At 40.2% G+C, this 17,410-nt stretch overlaps 1 protein-coding gene across 2 annotated transcripts in view; it reads left to right on the forward strand.

The window, feature by feature from the left end:
• The window catches only part of LOC132279188 (uncharacterized), a 67,605-nt gene that overhangs the window by 29,277 nt on the left and 20,918 nt on the right, over positions 1–17,410 (forward strand). For both annotated transcript variants that reach the window (XM_059781211.1, XM_059781148.1), the window contains exon 14: positions 17,182–17,312. In XM_059781211.1, the coding sequence (XP_059637194.1) occupies positions 17,182–17,312 (131 nt within the window). The remainder of the gene's footprint in view (positions 1–17,181; positions 17,313–17,410) is intronic.

Consider the following 17,410-nt stretch of genomic DNA (forward strand, 5'->3'; position numbering starts at 1 on the left):
TTTACAATTTCTCCATTGTACCCACAAAAAATAAAGAACTAAGGACAAAATATTTCATCACCCCTATCAAGGGCTCAACCCCATCAAAAGACCTCCTATTTCTTTTCCTCCACAAGGCCCACCATAAGCACAAGGGGGCAACTTGCCACACATCTTAGCTTGGGATCCCATTGGGCATCCGCTTCAAAGCTCTAGCGTACTTTTTGCAGAAGTTGGCATGACCTGCGCATAACATTGCCCAACCATCTCTAGCCGTGGGGCAATGTAGAAGAGGGCGATCCACTGACTCCTCGTCTCTCTTATGCATATAGCATTGGTTGTTGATGATTTGACGCCTCCTCCTGAGGTTATCAATCGTCAAAATCCTACGATGGATTGCCATCCAATTGGAAAAAAATGGCCACCTTTAAAGGGGTTTTGGTGCCCAAATAGCCTTCCATGAATATTCATTGAGGGATTAAATTCTATGAAGCCACACATAAGTCGTTATCTTCTTCTTGATAAACCCAAACCATTTGGACTGCTATAGCCTTTACCTATATGTAGATGGGGAATGATGCCCAAGTTTATGAGCTAAGTGAAAAGGTTCATGACACTATATACAGAAAATATGACTATTTCTGAATAGTCCAGTACTGTGGCGAACTTAATAGCTGATAGGAGCTGGAATATTGTTGAGATTTTCACATGGATTGTGCAAGTGGTAGAGCCAAATTTCAGAAGTTGATCGAAAAGGAACAAGTATATGATTTTCTGGCTAGTCTTTTATTTTTATTTTTTTAAGTGTTGAAAGAGAGAGAGAGAGAGAGAGAGAGAGAATATATGAAAACTTATATATTATTAAGTAATACAATAATACATTGGTGTTTATATAGGAGAAGCTACGGGGGTAGGTGAGTGGAGAGCTAGAAAACCTATACATAGTAATTCTATATATGATAATGAGGGGTAGGTGACAACTCATACAATATTGTACAATACTCCCCCTCAAGCTGGAGAGTAAATGTCAATAACCCCTAGCTTGCTACATATGGAATCAATAGAGTTCTTGGGAAGTGCCTTAGTGAAGATGTCTACCAGCTGTCTACCAGAAGGAACAAAAGGTGTAACAATCTCATTCGAGTCAACTTTAGATCGAATGAGATGGCAATCTACTTAAATGTGTTTAGTCCTCTAATGGTAGACTGGATTGCTAGCAATATAAATAGCTGCCTGATTGTCACAATGGAGAGGAATTGGGTACTAGACTGAAATCCCAAGTTCCTGTAAAAGAGTTTTCAACCAAGTAAGTTCACATGCAGTGTGTGCCATGGCACGATACTCTGCTTCAGCACTGGAACGAGCCACAACTGACTGTTTCTTACTCCTCCAAGTTACTAGATTTCCTCCTATGAAGGTGCAGTAACCCGTGGTGGACCGTCGATCAGAAGGAGAACCGACCCAATCTGCATCTGTATATCCCTCAATCCGAAGATGTCCAGAAGATCGATAAAGCAGACCACGTCCCGGAGCACCTTGAGATACTTCAAGATGCGTACAACTGCCTCCATGTGAGGTACCCGAGGACTGGTCATGAACTGACTCACAACACTGTCTGCATAGGAGATGTCTGGACCAGTGATTGTGAGGTAAATAAGTTTACCTACAAGTCTTCGATACATTTCTGGATCATCGAGGGGGTCACCATCATCCACCTTAAGTTTTACATTAGTCTCCATGGGTGTAGCTACAGGTTTCGAACCAAGATATCCAATATCTTGTAAGAGATCAAGAGTATACTTCCACTGAGAAAGACTAATGCCTTGCTTCGACCGAGCCACCTCAATTCCTAAAAAATACCAAAGTTTACCCGAATCATTAGTAAGGAAGCTAGAACTCAAGTGATGGATTAGAACTTGTATCCCATCTCTGTCACTGCCGGTGATAACAATATCTTTGACATACACCACAAGAATCACAATACCACTTTTCGTTTTCTTAAAAAGGAGAGAGTGGTCAACTTGGCTTCTGGTCATACCATGAGTTACCACTGCTTTACTGAACTTATTAAACCATGCACGAGGGTACTGTTTGAGGCCATAGATAGACTTCTTGAGATGACACACACACTCCCCCTTATACTCAAACCCAAGTGGTTGAGTTATACAGACTGTCTCATTAAGGTCACTGTGCAAAAAGGCATTTTTAACATCCAGTTGATGAAGTGGCCAGTCTAGATTAGTTGCAAGAGAGATTATCAAACAAACAGAATTCAGTTTGGCCATAGGAAGAGAACGTCTCAGTATAATCAAGGCCATAAGTTTGAGTGTAACCTTTAGCATCAAGTCGATCTTTGAGATAGTCAACAGTACCATCAGGGTTCTGTTTAACAGTAAAAACCCAACGACAACCAACAACCTGAGTATCAGCTGGCTTAGGAACAAGGTCCCAAGTATGATTCAATTTTAAAGCGTTTATTTTTTCTTCCATAGCTTTCCTCCACCCTGGATGAGAAAGTGCCTCCTTGTAGGATTTAGGAAGAGCAATAGAGGATAATGACAAAGAAAAAGTTTGAAAGGAGGAGGACAATTTACTATACGATACGGAATTAGAGATAGGGTGATTGGTACAAGACCGTTTACCTTTCCGAACAGCAATAGGTTGATCAAGATCAGAGTCCGGAGAGATGGAAGAATCTACAGGCGTTAAAGTGACTGGTGGAAGTGGCAAGGCCGGGTTTACTACTTCAGTCGTTGGAACATGATTAACTACTCTTTTCCGCGACGAGCATAGACACAAAGAGCTGGTGGGAAGTCAGAATCAAAAACTGGAGTCGGAATAACAGACTCTTGAAGAACAAAGTCCTCCAGGCGACTGCCTTCCGGAGAACAATAAGGAACATCCTCAAAGAAAGTTACATCTACACACAAAATGTTTACGAAGAGTTGAAATGTTATTTATATCCCTTTTGAGTGCGTGAATAACCTAAGAAAATACATTTGTGATCACGAGGATCAAGTTTATCTCGTCCCGGGCTTAGATTATGAACATTATGAACAAAACAGGCACACCCAAACACCTTTAGAGTAATGGAAAAAGGATTTTTGTCAGAAAACATCATTTGGAAGGGTGATTTTCCTTGAGTGACCCTAGAAGGCATGCGGTTTAAAAGATACGCAGCAACCAGAACTGCATATGCCCAAAAATGTTTTGGAACATGCATTTGAATTGTTAAGGCACGAGCGACAGCTAGGAGTGGGCCATTCTTCCGTTCAACAACTCCATTTTGTTGAGGGGTATCAACACAGGATGTTTGATGGATAATGTCCCTCGACTCAAGAAACTTTTGAAAAACATTAAGTTTATATTCAAGGGCATTGTCAGTTCTAAGAACAAGTAATTTTGCATCAAAATGATTTTGAATTTCAGCATAAAAGGATTGAAAAACATAGAATACTTGAGATCTATCTTTAAGAATATAAACCCAAGTTAAACGTGAATAATCATCAATAAATGACACAAAATAACGAGCACCAAATAAACCAGTAGTACGAGCTAGTCCCCAAACATTCGAATGTACTAACTCAAAAGGTTTTAAACTTTTATCAAAACGAGACTTAACAGTAGCCCGACGATGTTTACTAGGTTTGCAAGTAGTACAATTAAACTTAGAAAAAATCAACTAAAGAAGGGACGCTCGAAGACTATTTTAAGAGGGATGTCTAAGGCGGCAATGCCACTGGTAAGCTGAAGAAGAGGTGGAATGTAGAGCTATTGGAACAGTAGTTGGTTGGAAGTAGTAAAGACGATCCTTCTCAAACCCCCCACCAATCGTCTTAAGTTCCTGAAAGACACAACGGGAAGGAGAAAAAGTAACTGAGCAATTTAAATCTAATATGATTTTGTGAACTGACAATAAATTGAATGAAAATTGAGGGATATATAAAATTGATGAAAAAGTGAGACTCGAAGTGCAGAAGGTACCAATTCCATGAACAGGTGATTTGGCACCATTCGCTATAGTAACAACTAATTGTGAGAAAACATGATAAATATCAGAAAGAAGAGATGGGTTACCTGTCATGTGATCGGATGCCCCTGAATCAATGATCCAAGGTGTAGAAGATGAAGTATGGAGACACGTATTACCTGAAGTAACAATAGTAGTGGTGGAGGAGGGTTGATTTGCACGCTCACGGTTTACCAGTTTGGTGCTGGTGATTGACCTAAGAAGATGGGATTCCTTAGTATCCATCACAAGAGCTGCTGAACAAATGAGCTATAGTAGCGAGAGGGAGCCGAGATAAGAGAACCAAGATCTTTTCTAGATGAACCTGAGATAAATTATCGAGGAGAGAGCCGAGGAGGGATCCAAGAGAGATTGCTGAGACGAGAACTGAGATCACCGAGGAGAGATCGCCGAGAAGAGATTAAGAGAAAGCCGAGATGGAATCAAGATCAGAGTCTAAATAAGACTAAAAAAAAATTTTAAGAGGGATCGATTTCGTTCTAATACCATGTTGACAGGGAGAGAGAGAGAGAAAGAGAATATATGAAAACTTATATATTATTGAGTAAGTAATACAATAATACTATGGTGTTTATATAGGATAAGCTACGGGAGTAGGTGAGTGGAGAACAAGAAAACTTATACATGGTAATTCTATATATGGTAATCAGGGGTAGGTGACAACTCATACAATACTGTATAACAAGTAAAGTATTATAGACAACTTTCAAAAGGGAATGCATCCCAGGAACAACACAAGGGCCAAATAGGACCCTTAGACACTCATAGTATCCACAAAGTCCACTAACTCCCCTATAGAATTACAAAATCTCCCCCTAATCCAAAAAAGTAAAGTATTAAGAATAGAGAACTTAAGCACGCTAATAGGGGTTTCCTCTCCCTCGAAGGCCCTCCTATTTCTTTCTTTCCATTGGGACCACCACAAGCACAAAGGTCCAATCCTCTAGGCAACACAGACCTGTGCTCCCACAAATCCGCCCCTCGATGCCTCGAGCATTTATTGAAGAAAGGGGCATAACCCACTAAACTTTGAAGATGTGTAGGAGCATATCCCAACAATCTCTAGTCATCAGACGGTGGATAAGAAGATGGTCAACTGTCTCCTCATCCGCTTTGCACATGAAACACCGGTTCACAAGGGTCTGCCCCCTCCTCCTCAAGTTGTCCATCGTAAGAATCCAGTCCAACACTACTGTCCAAGCAAAAAAGGCCACCTTTAGAGGGGCTTTGGTGCGCCACACAACCCCCCTTGGAAAAGAAAGAGATTGAGTACTCACCAGGCTCGAATAAAAGGAGCGAACTTTGAACCTCCCTTGAGAAGAGGGAGTCCAAATTCACTCATCCATCTCTGTACCCTCCATCTTTTGGTGATAAAGCATTGCCAAAAAAATTAAAGATGTCATCTAATTCCCAGTCCTGGAAATGGCTCGTGAATTGCACATCCCATGTCAACCCTCCACCATCAAGGCAATAGCAATAGGCAACCATAGCATGTCCATCTGTTACAATCCTGTGAAGCCTCGGGTAGATGCGGGTGAGAGAGCAATCCCACACCAAATATCCTCCCAAAACCGAATGTTCCTGTCATCTCGAACTTTGATACGAATGTGTTTTGAAAACTCATCCCAACCCTTCCGAGTGGATTTCCAAACACCAGCACCAGCCGGGTTCCACACCTCTAACGAACACCACCTTCCCCTTTCCTCCCCGAATTTCAAAATGATGACCCTTCTCCAGATATCCTCTCTACACCAAATCTCCACAATCATTTGCCCAACAGAGTTGTATTGAAGGGGGTAAGTCTCTTAATCCCCAAACTGCCCTCCTGTAGAAAGCCTGCAAACCTGATCCCAGCAAACGAGTGATACTTAAACTCCTCCCCAATCCCACCTCACAAGAAGTTCCATTGGAGTTTCTCTATCCTCTCTCTCATTGAAGCAGGGATCTGGAACAGAGACAGGAAATAAGTTGGCATTCTCGACATTGTGCTCTCCATCAGAGTAAGACGACCTCCCTTCAACAAATATTGCGTCTTCCAACCTACGAGCCTCCTCTCAAATCTTTCAATAACTGGGTCCCAATCTCCAGCACACCTCATAGACGTGCCCAGAGGTAAGCCATATAAGATATCGGAAAAGTCTGATCCTGCAACCCAAAATATTCGCCAAAGAAGAAATGTGGTCCACTCCTCCGACCAGGACAATCTTGCTCTTCCCTAAGTTCACTTTCAATCCAGAGACTGCCTGAAAGCAAACCAACATGCTCTTCAGATATCTCAACTGGCTCACATTTGCATCGCAAAACACTAAAGTGTCATCGGAAAATAAAAGATGGGAAATCTCCAACTGATGAAGTTGCTCTCTGCCCACTATGAAACCTCTGATAAAACCCAGCTCCACCGCCCTCCTCATAAGACGACTAAGTGCCTCCATCACAATAAGAAACAAGAAAGAAGAAAAGGCGGGTCACCTGCCTCAAGCCTCTCGAGCTTAAAAAAAATCCAGTAGGGGTACCGTTCACAAGCACATAAAATCTCACAGTAGAAATACATGTCCCAATCCACCTTCTCCACCTCTCCCCCAAACCCCTCCTCTCTAAGAGATATAGCAAGAATCCCCAGTTAACATGATCATAAACCTTCAATATCCAACTTGCATAAAACACCCGGAATTCCACTTCTCAATCTAGAGTACACACACTCTGAAGCAATAAGAGCTGAGTTCAAAATTTGCTGCCCACCTACAAAGGCATTCTGAGACTCTGAGACTTTAGCAATAATTTTATAGACGCTACCCACTAGACTAATAGGTCTAAAATCCTTAATGTCCATAGCTCCCCCTTTCTTTAGTAGGTGTAGCGCCCCAAATCCTGTGATCCGGTGCATTAACCAAGAGGGTATGAACCCGACCCAAAAACCAAACCTGAATACGGAAGCGAATACAAAGAAATAGGTCACTAGAGATGAAAACTATCTCTAAGACAACAAGGGAATCACGAACGGAGTCAACATGACTTATACTAGTGCAATTGTGGACGCTAAAGATAAAATAGTTGAAACGGTTACAAATGCGGAAGCAAAGGGTAAAATGGTCATAACCCGAATGTTAAATAGAGAAAAATGAGTCAAAGCATAATTTATGACGAAGGAAGTTTTCCTTTCGTTTGGATCTCATTCCTATTTATATTACAAGATTTGCCAAACACGTGGCTACAATTAAGGAAAATATTTGCAGCATGTAAAGGTAAATAGCTAATCAAATCCCATAATTACAACAACTATATTTATCCCAAACCACCCCCACCCCCCCCCCCCCCCCCCCCCCCCCCCGCGCAGCAGGGGGGCGCAAATTGATGCGGATTCTGATCGAGCAACAATTTGGTTGTGAGAAATTCATGACGTGGACGAGATAAGGCTTTTGTGAATAGATCTGCCACCTGGTTCTCAGAGGAAACATGAGGAAGCTGTATAGAACCTATGAGAACATGGTGTCGAATAAAATGGCAATCTACTTCTATATGCTTGGTCCTTTCATGAAACACTGGACTATTAGCAATCTGTATAGCACTAGTGTTGTCAACGTAGAGTGGAGTAGGACCAAGAATTGGAATTCCAAGTTCCAGAAGAAGTCTACGAAGCCATATCACCTCGCCACTAGCTACACAGACCTGTATTCAGCCTCGACTGAAGATTTAGAAACTGTTGGCTGCTTTTTGCACTTCCAAGAGATTAGAGATGACCCCAAAAACATACACCAACCAGTTGTAGAACGTTGTGTATCTTGGCAGCCAACCCAATCAGCATTAGCATAACTGCGAAGTTCCAAGGAAGAGGTGGAAGAGTAAAAGAGCCCCTGATCAAGAGTTCCCCGAATATAATGAAGAATACGATGAACAACAGCTAGATGGGGCTTACGAAGATTACTAACCAATTGACTAACAATTTGAACTGCGTGAGATATATCTGGACGAGTCATGGTGAGGTAGATCAAGCTTCCCACAAGACGACGATATATAGTAGCATCAGGAAGAGGAAGTCCATCATCTTTATGTAGCTTAGAATTTAACTCCAAAGGTGTATCACAGAGTTTTGAATCCGTTAGATGAGCCAAGGATAATAAGTCTTCGGCATATTTCTTTTGCCGAATGCAAATACCAGCTGTGGAACGAGAAATTTCCAATCCAAGGAAGTATATAAGAGGTCCCAAATCCTTCATTTTAAAGGATTGCATTAAGTAGTTCTTCAGAGAAGTAATCCCAGATTCATCATTTCCCATAATAATCATATCATCAACATATAATAGTAACCATGTAGAACCTCGAGTTGTGCGCTTAACAAACAAGGAGTTATCATTAAGACTCTGCTGAAAGCCAGCTTTGATGATGACACTACGAAAATTTTCAAACCATGCACGAGGAGCTTGCTTAAGACTGTAAAGGGATTTGTGCAAGTGGCAAACATAGTTGGGAGGACAGACATATCCTGCTGGTGGTGGTTTCATAAAAACCGTCTCATGGAGATCCCCATGCAAAAATGCATTTTTAACATCCATTTGCCAAAGAGGCCATCCTCGAATGTCAGCAACGACGAGTAAAGTTCGAACTGTAGGCTCTTGGCAACCGGAGCAAATTTTTCTTCATAATCGATACCATACTCTTGCTTATACCCTTGAGCAACAAGGCGAGCCTTGTATCTTTCCAAACTACCATCTGGTTTCAACTTCAAAGAGTAATTCCATTTGCTTCCAATTACTTGAACTCTAGAAGGCCGAGGAATTAGATCCCAAATGTGATTTGATTTAAGAGCAATTAACTCTTCTGTCATAGCATCTTGCCAACATGGTAGATCTTTGGCCTGTGAATAAGATGAGGGAACAAAAATAGAATTTGCATTGGGAAGGAGAGCAGAAAATCCAAAGAGGTCACACGGTTTAGAAACACGAGAAGAGCAACGTAGAGGTAGGGAGATTTCAGGAGCAATGGTACCTTGTGATGAGGGTGGCACGGATGAGTGATTGGGAGCAGGAGCAGACGTAGGAAAACGTTTCAACCTTCGACTATAAACCTGCAATTCTTTAGTAGAATTTAAAGGAGTAGAGCTAGAAAACTGAGGAATGTAAGAAACAAATGATATACGAGACTCCTTTTGAAGAAAATAGAAGGGAATATGCTCAAGGAAGACAACATTGTGGGATATACGTGTTTGTCGAGCCTCTGGATCATAGCAAAAAAATCCCTTATGTTCATTACTGTAGCCAAGGAACACACACTTTGCTACTTGTTGGGACAATTTGTTTCTTTCCAAGGAAGGAAGATGAACGAAAGAAAGACATCCAAATGTACACAAGTGTGTGTAAGAAGGAGGGGAATGTAATAAAGATTCATATGGGGAAATATTCTCAAGCACAGGAGTGGGCAGTCTATTAATCAAATAGACAGCAGTGTGCACTGCCTCAGACCAAAAACTAGAAGGGACTGCTGATTCAAAAAGTCAGGCCCTAGCTGTCTCTGGAATATGTCAATGTTTGCGTTTGGTAATCCCATTTTGTTGAGGAGTGTGTGGGCAGGTTTTCTAGGGAAGAATTCCTTTATCACAGAAAAAAGAAGATAACTCTTTAAGAATGTATTCCCCACCTGAGTTAGACCGAAGGGCCTTGATTTTTCGGTTAAATTGAGTTTCCGCAAGATTGCTGAACTCAGATTTATGGCAAAGAAAATAGATCCATGTAAATAGTGATCATCAACGAATGCCACGTAGTATTTATAACCAGCCTACTAAATTTGGGTGCAATTCCCCAAACGTCTGTATGAATAATGTCAAAAGGATCAGTATGTTAGGAGGAATGAACCGGAAATGGTAAAACATGACTTTTACTTAAGCAACATGACATACATTTGGACTGTAACAAGGCAATAAACTTTTTGTCATTCAAAGAACAATTCAAATAACCGCACTTAAATAAAAAGTAAAGTTTCTCATTATTCAAATGACCAAGGCGATGATGCCACAATGTCCACAAATTATTCTGAGAGCTAACAGAAGAAGCAAGCAATGCTCCAAGTCCTACATCCAACAGAAATGTTCTCCCACGTTTACTCCCTGTCCCGATCACCTTCCCCGTTTGCTGGTCCTGTATCACACAACCAGAAGATGTAAACTGAATTATGTAATCAATATCAACCAATCGTCCCACAGATAATAAATTAGCGGATAAATTGGGAACAAAGTAAACATTAGACAAATTAAGAAGTTGGTTTTGGGGAGTAGAGAGGGTGATAGAAACAACACCAGAAATAGGCATATTTTGGCCATTTGCAATCTGAATATTTTCATTTCCAGAATAAGGTTGAGATTTATCAAGACTATGCTCTATAGAAGTCATGTGGTTAGATGCCCCCGAGTCAATAATCCAAGAGGAGGGAGAATTAACTGTAGAAGAGGGAGTTGAGTTGTACCGACCATTAATACCCATGGAGGTAAATGCGGATGCAACAAAAGCATTACTCATATCACGAATCTGATCAGGTGTCAAAAGAATGGCCGGGGAGGAAGACTCATTAGCAGGGACCGGATCAGCTTGGGCATGGAAGGTAGCTGGATTTTGATGCTGTTGTGAAGCCTCGGTTTTCCTCGATAGACGTCCTCGACACTCGGAGATTATATGCCCAGATTTCTTACAATAATTGCAGAAGTTCTTGTTGCAATAGTGAGCAATGTGGCCAAAATCCTTACATTCAAAGCACTGTACAGATTTACTGTTTGTAGAAGGAAAAGTTGTCTCGCTTGAAGCCGATGCACGGAAGGCTTTTGAATCTTCTGTGATGATATTCTAAGACTGAAGGCAAAGTTCGTCCCTCAAAACCTCTTGGAAACATGTATCTAAATCTGGAGAAGTTTCTCTATTCATCAAAGCAGCCCGTACAGACTCAAATTCTGGGCGTAGTGTCATCAAGAATTAATTAACATGAGCTTCCTCTTGTAATTTAAGAACTTGTGAATGTGCAGTAGGGTCAACTCCATCTAGGATCATACAATCCTTCTTATGCCAGACAGAGAGGAAACCATTGTAGTATTCTTCTACGGTCTTATCGCCTTGACTGTATTTAGCCAATTCCATATCAATGTAGTACTTCCTTGATTTGTTGGTCTGATGATACACTTTCTTCAGATGCTTCCACATCTCTGAGGCTTTACTAAAGGACTGAAGGGCAAGGTGATTAAAGAATCAATAGAATTCAAGATCCAAGTAACCACCTTTGAATTATTTTGGATCCATGTGACTTTGGTTTTGTCATCAGTAGGCTTGGCGGCATTTCCATCTAAAAAACCAGCCAATCCTTGTCCTTGGACATAGTGTTTAAGATGAAAGGATCATCCCACATAGTTGGTAGCTCCAGTAAGACGAACAGGAATGATGTCGCTTTTATCCATAGCAAAATTTGATCAGATATGCAAACAAAGAGAAGAATCTGAATACATGTCAACGGAATTATTAGTCACAACAATGCAAGGAGACTAATAAATCAACAAGATCTGCTCTAAGCAGAAGTTTCAGAGAGGTTGATGATGTTTGTGAACCAGATCTGGACAGAGAACTGAATAAAGATCTAAACCAGAGTGTAAAAGAAAGAGATGATGTTGTGAACCAAATTCGAACAGAGAATTGAACAAATATCTAAACTAGATTGTAAACAGAGAAAAAAAAAATGCAATTCTTTGACTAACCTTGCTCCGATACTATGTTAAACAGAGAAAAAGGAGTCAAAGCAGAATTTCTGACGAAGGAAGTTATTCTTTCCTTTGGATCTCATCCCTATTTATATTACATGATTTGCCAAACACGTGGCTACAATTAAGGAAAATATTTAGAGCAAGTATGTAAAGGTAATTAGCTAATCAAATCCCATAATTACAGCAACTATATTTAAGGTTGGTCAACTATATTTACAGTTAATCTAATCCTAAATGTAAGGCATGATTTTTGTCACTATTTACACTAAATAGGTCACCACCCCAGTCATCGATACGGTCTCGAAGGAGTCTAAACAATCAAAGAAAGGACCCAAAAACAATAATAATAATAAGGAACTCGAATAGTGACTCGAATGGTGGACAGAAGCATGCATTTTTGGGATTTCTTGAAAAATCTAAGTGTGGTGGACTCAATCGTTGAAGTATCAATTCGATTGATCAAGTTAAACCCAAAATGAGATTAAAACATGGCATGGTTATGTGAATATCAATATGTAAGTGTGTGCAAGCATACATGAAGTGTACAAATGGGTGGAAAACATACATCCTTAAGTGAGCAAAATAAGATGGAAGCAATACTTATTTGAAATAAAAGTGGCCTTAAGGCCTCATTAAATGATTTCTTTGAGTATCAAGTACAATTATTGCAATTTATACCACATACTTATAATTAAATTTCCCAAAGATACATGTCACCTCAATTACCACATCCGAATGAACTACAATATGAAATCGCAATAAATACCCATATACATTACATTTCTAAAACAAATAAAAGATGCGTCCTCGTTATTAGCTTTGCCTCAACCTGAGAGGGGAATCAACAAGGGGTGAGCTTACAATGCTCAGTAGGAAATATGCTAGGTACATACATATACTACATTCCTTTGGCCTCACAAGAGTAGCTCGTGTCAACAATGCAAAGGGACATGCTCCCTAACGTCTATCTCCAGGAAGTTCCTTAAAGCATCATCCTAAACTACCAATTGCACTTAGGCATATCAATTTCATTATATGTATCTCAATTTAAGTATACAACATCCACTTCATTTCTAGTAGTTATTGTTGAAATATCTGTATTATTATTATTTTTATTTTATAGTTGTTTTATGTAAGATCCCTATTATCATGGGATCACGTAGATAAGATCTCCATAATCATGGGATCACGTAGAGTTTGGCATATTTCCTGTTTTTCTTTGATTTGGTTTCCTTTCGTTGTACGCTATCCTTGTATATAAATATAGCTCTTAGCTCTCGGTTTGAGTACGCCAAAACCCAAAACTTCTTCTTTTTGGTATCAGAACAAAACAAAAACCTCTGCCTCCCCAACGCCGTCACCTTCTCTCTCCCTCTCTCCATTTTCCCTCACCTCCGACGCACCTCCACCTCCTCCCAGCCCTTGCGCCGGACCCCTCGGGTAACCCTCTGGTTTTTTACTCCTTTTTAGGAGAATTCCCATAGGTTTTTTATGACGTAAGGGTCCTTTTGGTGTTTTTTTTCTTTGTGTGTTGCCGGTGTTTGTTCAGTAGCATATTTGGAGGAAAACGCCGATATTTCCGGCCTTAATTTTTTTTTTTTTTGCTCTTTCCTCCTGCTTTGACGTGTGGACCAACCTTATTTTGGTACTATGACTGATTCTAGTAGGCAAAAGTTCACTTTATCCTCGGTCCAGCATAGTTTATCTTTGGCACATCATACTCCAACACAGCAGGTTACTAGTGTGCTCTTGAATGGGCACAACTTTGTATTTTGATCCCGTTCTCTTCAACTCTATATTGAAGGGAAAGGGAAAAATGGTTGGCTTTTGGGTCTAGTCAAGGAATCGGAAAAGATGGATACTAAATATATTGCATGGGACATGGACAAGTGCACCATTCTGGGTTGGATCTTTAACTCAATGGAGGAGCGTATCTATAATATGTTCATGTTTCACTCTTTTGTTTTTCGTCTGTGGCAAGCCCTTAACAAGATGTATGCCCATTCCCGCAATGACACTTGTATCTTTGAACTTTACCAGGAGATTGCTCATGTATCTCAGGAGACACTCAAGTTGTTAGTATCAGAGTATATTGGGTACCTCCAGTCTAGGTGGGAAGAATTAGCACAGTATGAACCTCTCTCCAATTTCTCTGAAGAAGCTGCAACTCTTTTGGTCAAGAGACTGGACCGCCAGCAAACCTACCTGTTTTTTATGGGTTTATGATCCAAGTATGATGCTCATAGAACTCAGATCATAAACACCTCTCCTATGCCTAATTTATATGATGCCTTTGCTACTGTTGACCATGAGGAGCATAGACGTCAGATCTCTCAGCCAGTAGCTTTACTAGAGACTCCAGTTGATCAGATGGCTCTTGCTACTAATTCTAGACTTTCAGAGTGGAGCCATGGGTCATGTAAAGGATCGTTGCTCTTAAGCTTCATCCCGAGCTAAAGCAGAAATTTTCTCGCAATCATCCTTTTGGCTGTGGCCGCACTGCTGTAGTAGCCGATACTATTGCTGGGTATACTACTCCACAGATAATTATCCCTCTTGCTTCAACTCCTCCCAGACCATCTTTTCAGGACTTCAGTCAGTTACAGTCCCAGATTTGTTAGCTTTAAGAGCAGTTTGGAGCTTTATCTACCAGGGCTAGCTCTTCTATTCCCACGGCTACTATAGCTACAGGTACTCCTTCTGCTTTTCATGTTAAAGCAGGAAAACCTACTTGGGTTCTAGATTCCGGAGCCAATGATCACATGACTGGTGAGTTGTCATTATTTTCTACTCCCGTTACCCCTGTTAATCAGGCTGTTAGTCTAGCCGATTAGTCAACCACCATTATTCGTAGTAAAGGAGATGTTCATCTATCCTTGATGTTTTATTTGCCATCTGTTCTTCATGTTCCTAACTTTGCATTTAATCTTCTACCTGTTAGCAAACTTGCCAAATCACTAAACTGTGCAGTGATTTTCTTTCCTCATTAATGTGTTTTACAAGACCCGTGTTCGAAGAGGATTTTTGGTAGGGGATATGAGCACGATGGCCTCTACTACTTTAGGAATCCTCCACAGACACCTCCTCCGCTTGCTTCAAGCCTTCAAGCCTCTGTTCTTCCAATTTCTAGATCTTATGATTTTTCTTTTTAGACTTTAAATTTATGGCATGCTCGCCTTAGGCATGTAAACTTTCAGTATTTATGTCTACTTTTCCCTTCATTAATAACGGCTTGTAAGGATAATAAGTTTCAATGTGAGATTTGTGAGCTTTCTAAACATACTAGAACTAGTTATTTCTTATATGCATGGTGCACCTAGTATGTTTGTTCTCATACATTCTGATGTGTGGGGTCCTTCTCCTGTTGCTGCTTTTTCGGGGCATCGTTATTATGTCACATTCATTGATGATTATTCCCGTTGCACATGGGTATATTTTCTTAAAAAGAAATCTAAAGTTTTTCCCTTGTTCACTCAATTCCTCCAAATGATCAAAACTCAATATAAAACTATTGTTAGGAATATTAGGTCTGACAATGGTTGTGAATATGCTTCCAATGAGTTTCCGGTCTCAACTTAACCAACGGGGTATTCTTCATCAACTTACTTGTCCATATACCCCTGAACAGAATGGTGTGGTAAAGCGTAAAAACTGCCAACTAATGTCAGTTGTTCGATGTCTTGAAGTGGTATGAATGTGCCAAAGTCATACTGGCACATGGCGGTTCTTACAGCTACTTTTCTCATTATCATACCCCTAGTAGAGTATTAAATGGAAAGGACCCCTCACAAGTGCTTCAGCCTGATATTACTCTCTTTTCCATCATGCCTCGGGTGTTTGGATGTACATGTTTTGTTTAGAATCGTAGCCCTTCTCATACTAAACTTGATGACAAGGCCATTAAATGTATCTTTTTAGGATACTCTTCAATGTCAAAAGGTTACCGGTGTTATGATCGTGTACACAAACACATGTATCACTCTCTTGATGTCACCTTTCATGAGCATACCCCTTTTTATGGTTCTAACACTATCTTGCAGGAAACTTCTACTCCCGATCAAGAGGTTTCTCCTCTTGCTCGTCCTCTTCCTATTTTTCAAGAAGAGTCTTCTCTTGTGGTTTCCTCACCCCCTTTGCGGGTCATATGCCCACCAAGTGTCCTCCCAAAGGCGAATACACCTATCGGTGCAAATGTCTCTTAATAATCAACATCAAATGTCCTTGTGAATTCTTAGGCAATCAATCTTGTATCTATCAATTGTCCTATCTAAATTCTGTTTGAGAGTGAATACCCACTTGCAAAGCACTTTCATCTCTTTTACCATAACTTCTTTTTTTTTTTTTCCCTTTAGGATCTGCAAGAGCATCCTACCAACCTTTAGCTCTATACATGGGCTCTGGCACATGGAGTGTGTGGAGCATATGTAGCTCCAGGACTTGATAAGGGATTTTAGAATCATTAGTGATGGGCCCACCTGGCTGTATTGTGATCACAAGGCAGCTATTGGTGTTGCACACTGCCCAATTTAACGTGGTAGAACAAAATATATTGAGATTGACAGACAATTCATTAAGTAATCGTAACTCATATCATAATAAATATAAATATAAATATATGTGGGTTCCGAAAGCCCTTTTCATTAAGAGACCTGTAAGGCCCAATGAACATAGAAAGATAGGTTCGAGAGGACCTGCTTCGCCAGACACCTTGGATTGAAGCATCCCTTCCCCCCGCTCTCAACCGCCGGATCCAAGAAATCGAGGTGAGGGTATTTCCCTATCCAATCCTTGCTTACATTCTCTCTTTCTCTACTCTTATCTCTCTCTTCTCTCCCCAACAACACCAACCCCCAAGGAATTGTTTGCACCCAATACAGTATTACATTTCAAATGCTACTAATAGTATAAACTAATAATTCTAAAGCAAATCCAGCCTGGTGCTGAGCCCTGCTCTAGTTTTGCACAAACCATCACATGCCATCCCAAGAGTTAAGACAGACTATTCCAACTCAACTTCAATCCAGAGAGAGACTTTATAAGGAGCAGATTGGAGAAGATAAATCCGTGTAGCTGAAAATAGTAGTTGGAATGAAGGTTTGTTGGTTTGAGCATAACTTCAATTCGGAGAAGAAATTATTGATATAAATAGAGAATTGAGTTTACTGTTCTCTGTCTTGGCACTTGAGATGTGGTTAAGCTAAATCCTTCCTAGAAAGAAAAAAAGAAAACAGAACATTTAGCAACTATTAATGCAAATTTATTATTATTTTTTAATTAGTTGGGTGTGGTATATTATCTATAATTGATTTGGATTTTTAACAGTATAGGTTAGATGTGATGTTGTGAACCATTAAAATTAAGTATTTAGTTCTTTATTATTATTTTTCCTGATTTAGTTCTTTACTATTAGATGAATCATATTTTTTTCACTTTGCATGTTCAGACCTTGGCTGCCACTAACATGACCGATCAAGAACTCACGGAAAGTATGCAAAAGCTGCTTTTTGTTATGCAAAGACTAGATCAAAAAATTGCACCAATGTTGGAAGCAGATGGGGAGCATTTCAACAGAAGGTAAGTTGAGGTTGGAGAATGTGTTACTTTGAATCACTTGTCTTTCCTTAAATTCTCAAACTGTCAATTTATCATTGGTTACAATTAGTTCTACCCTC

The sequence above is a fragment of the Cornus florida genome, unplaced genomic scaffold, assembly GCF_030987335.1.
Source record: "Cornus florida cultivar Cherokee Brave unplaced genomic scaffold, ASM3098733v1 CherokeeBrave_3.0.0_Hap2_Chr01, whole genome shotgun sequence".
Lineage (NCBI taxonomy): Eukaryota > Viridiplantae > Streptophyta > Magnoliopsida > Cornales > Cornaceae > Cornus > Cornus florida.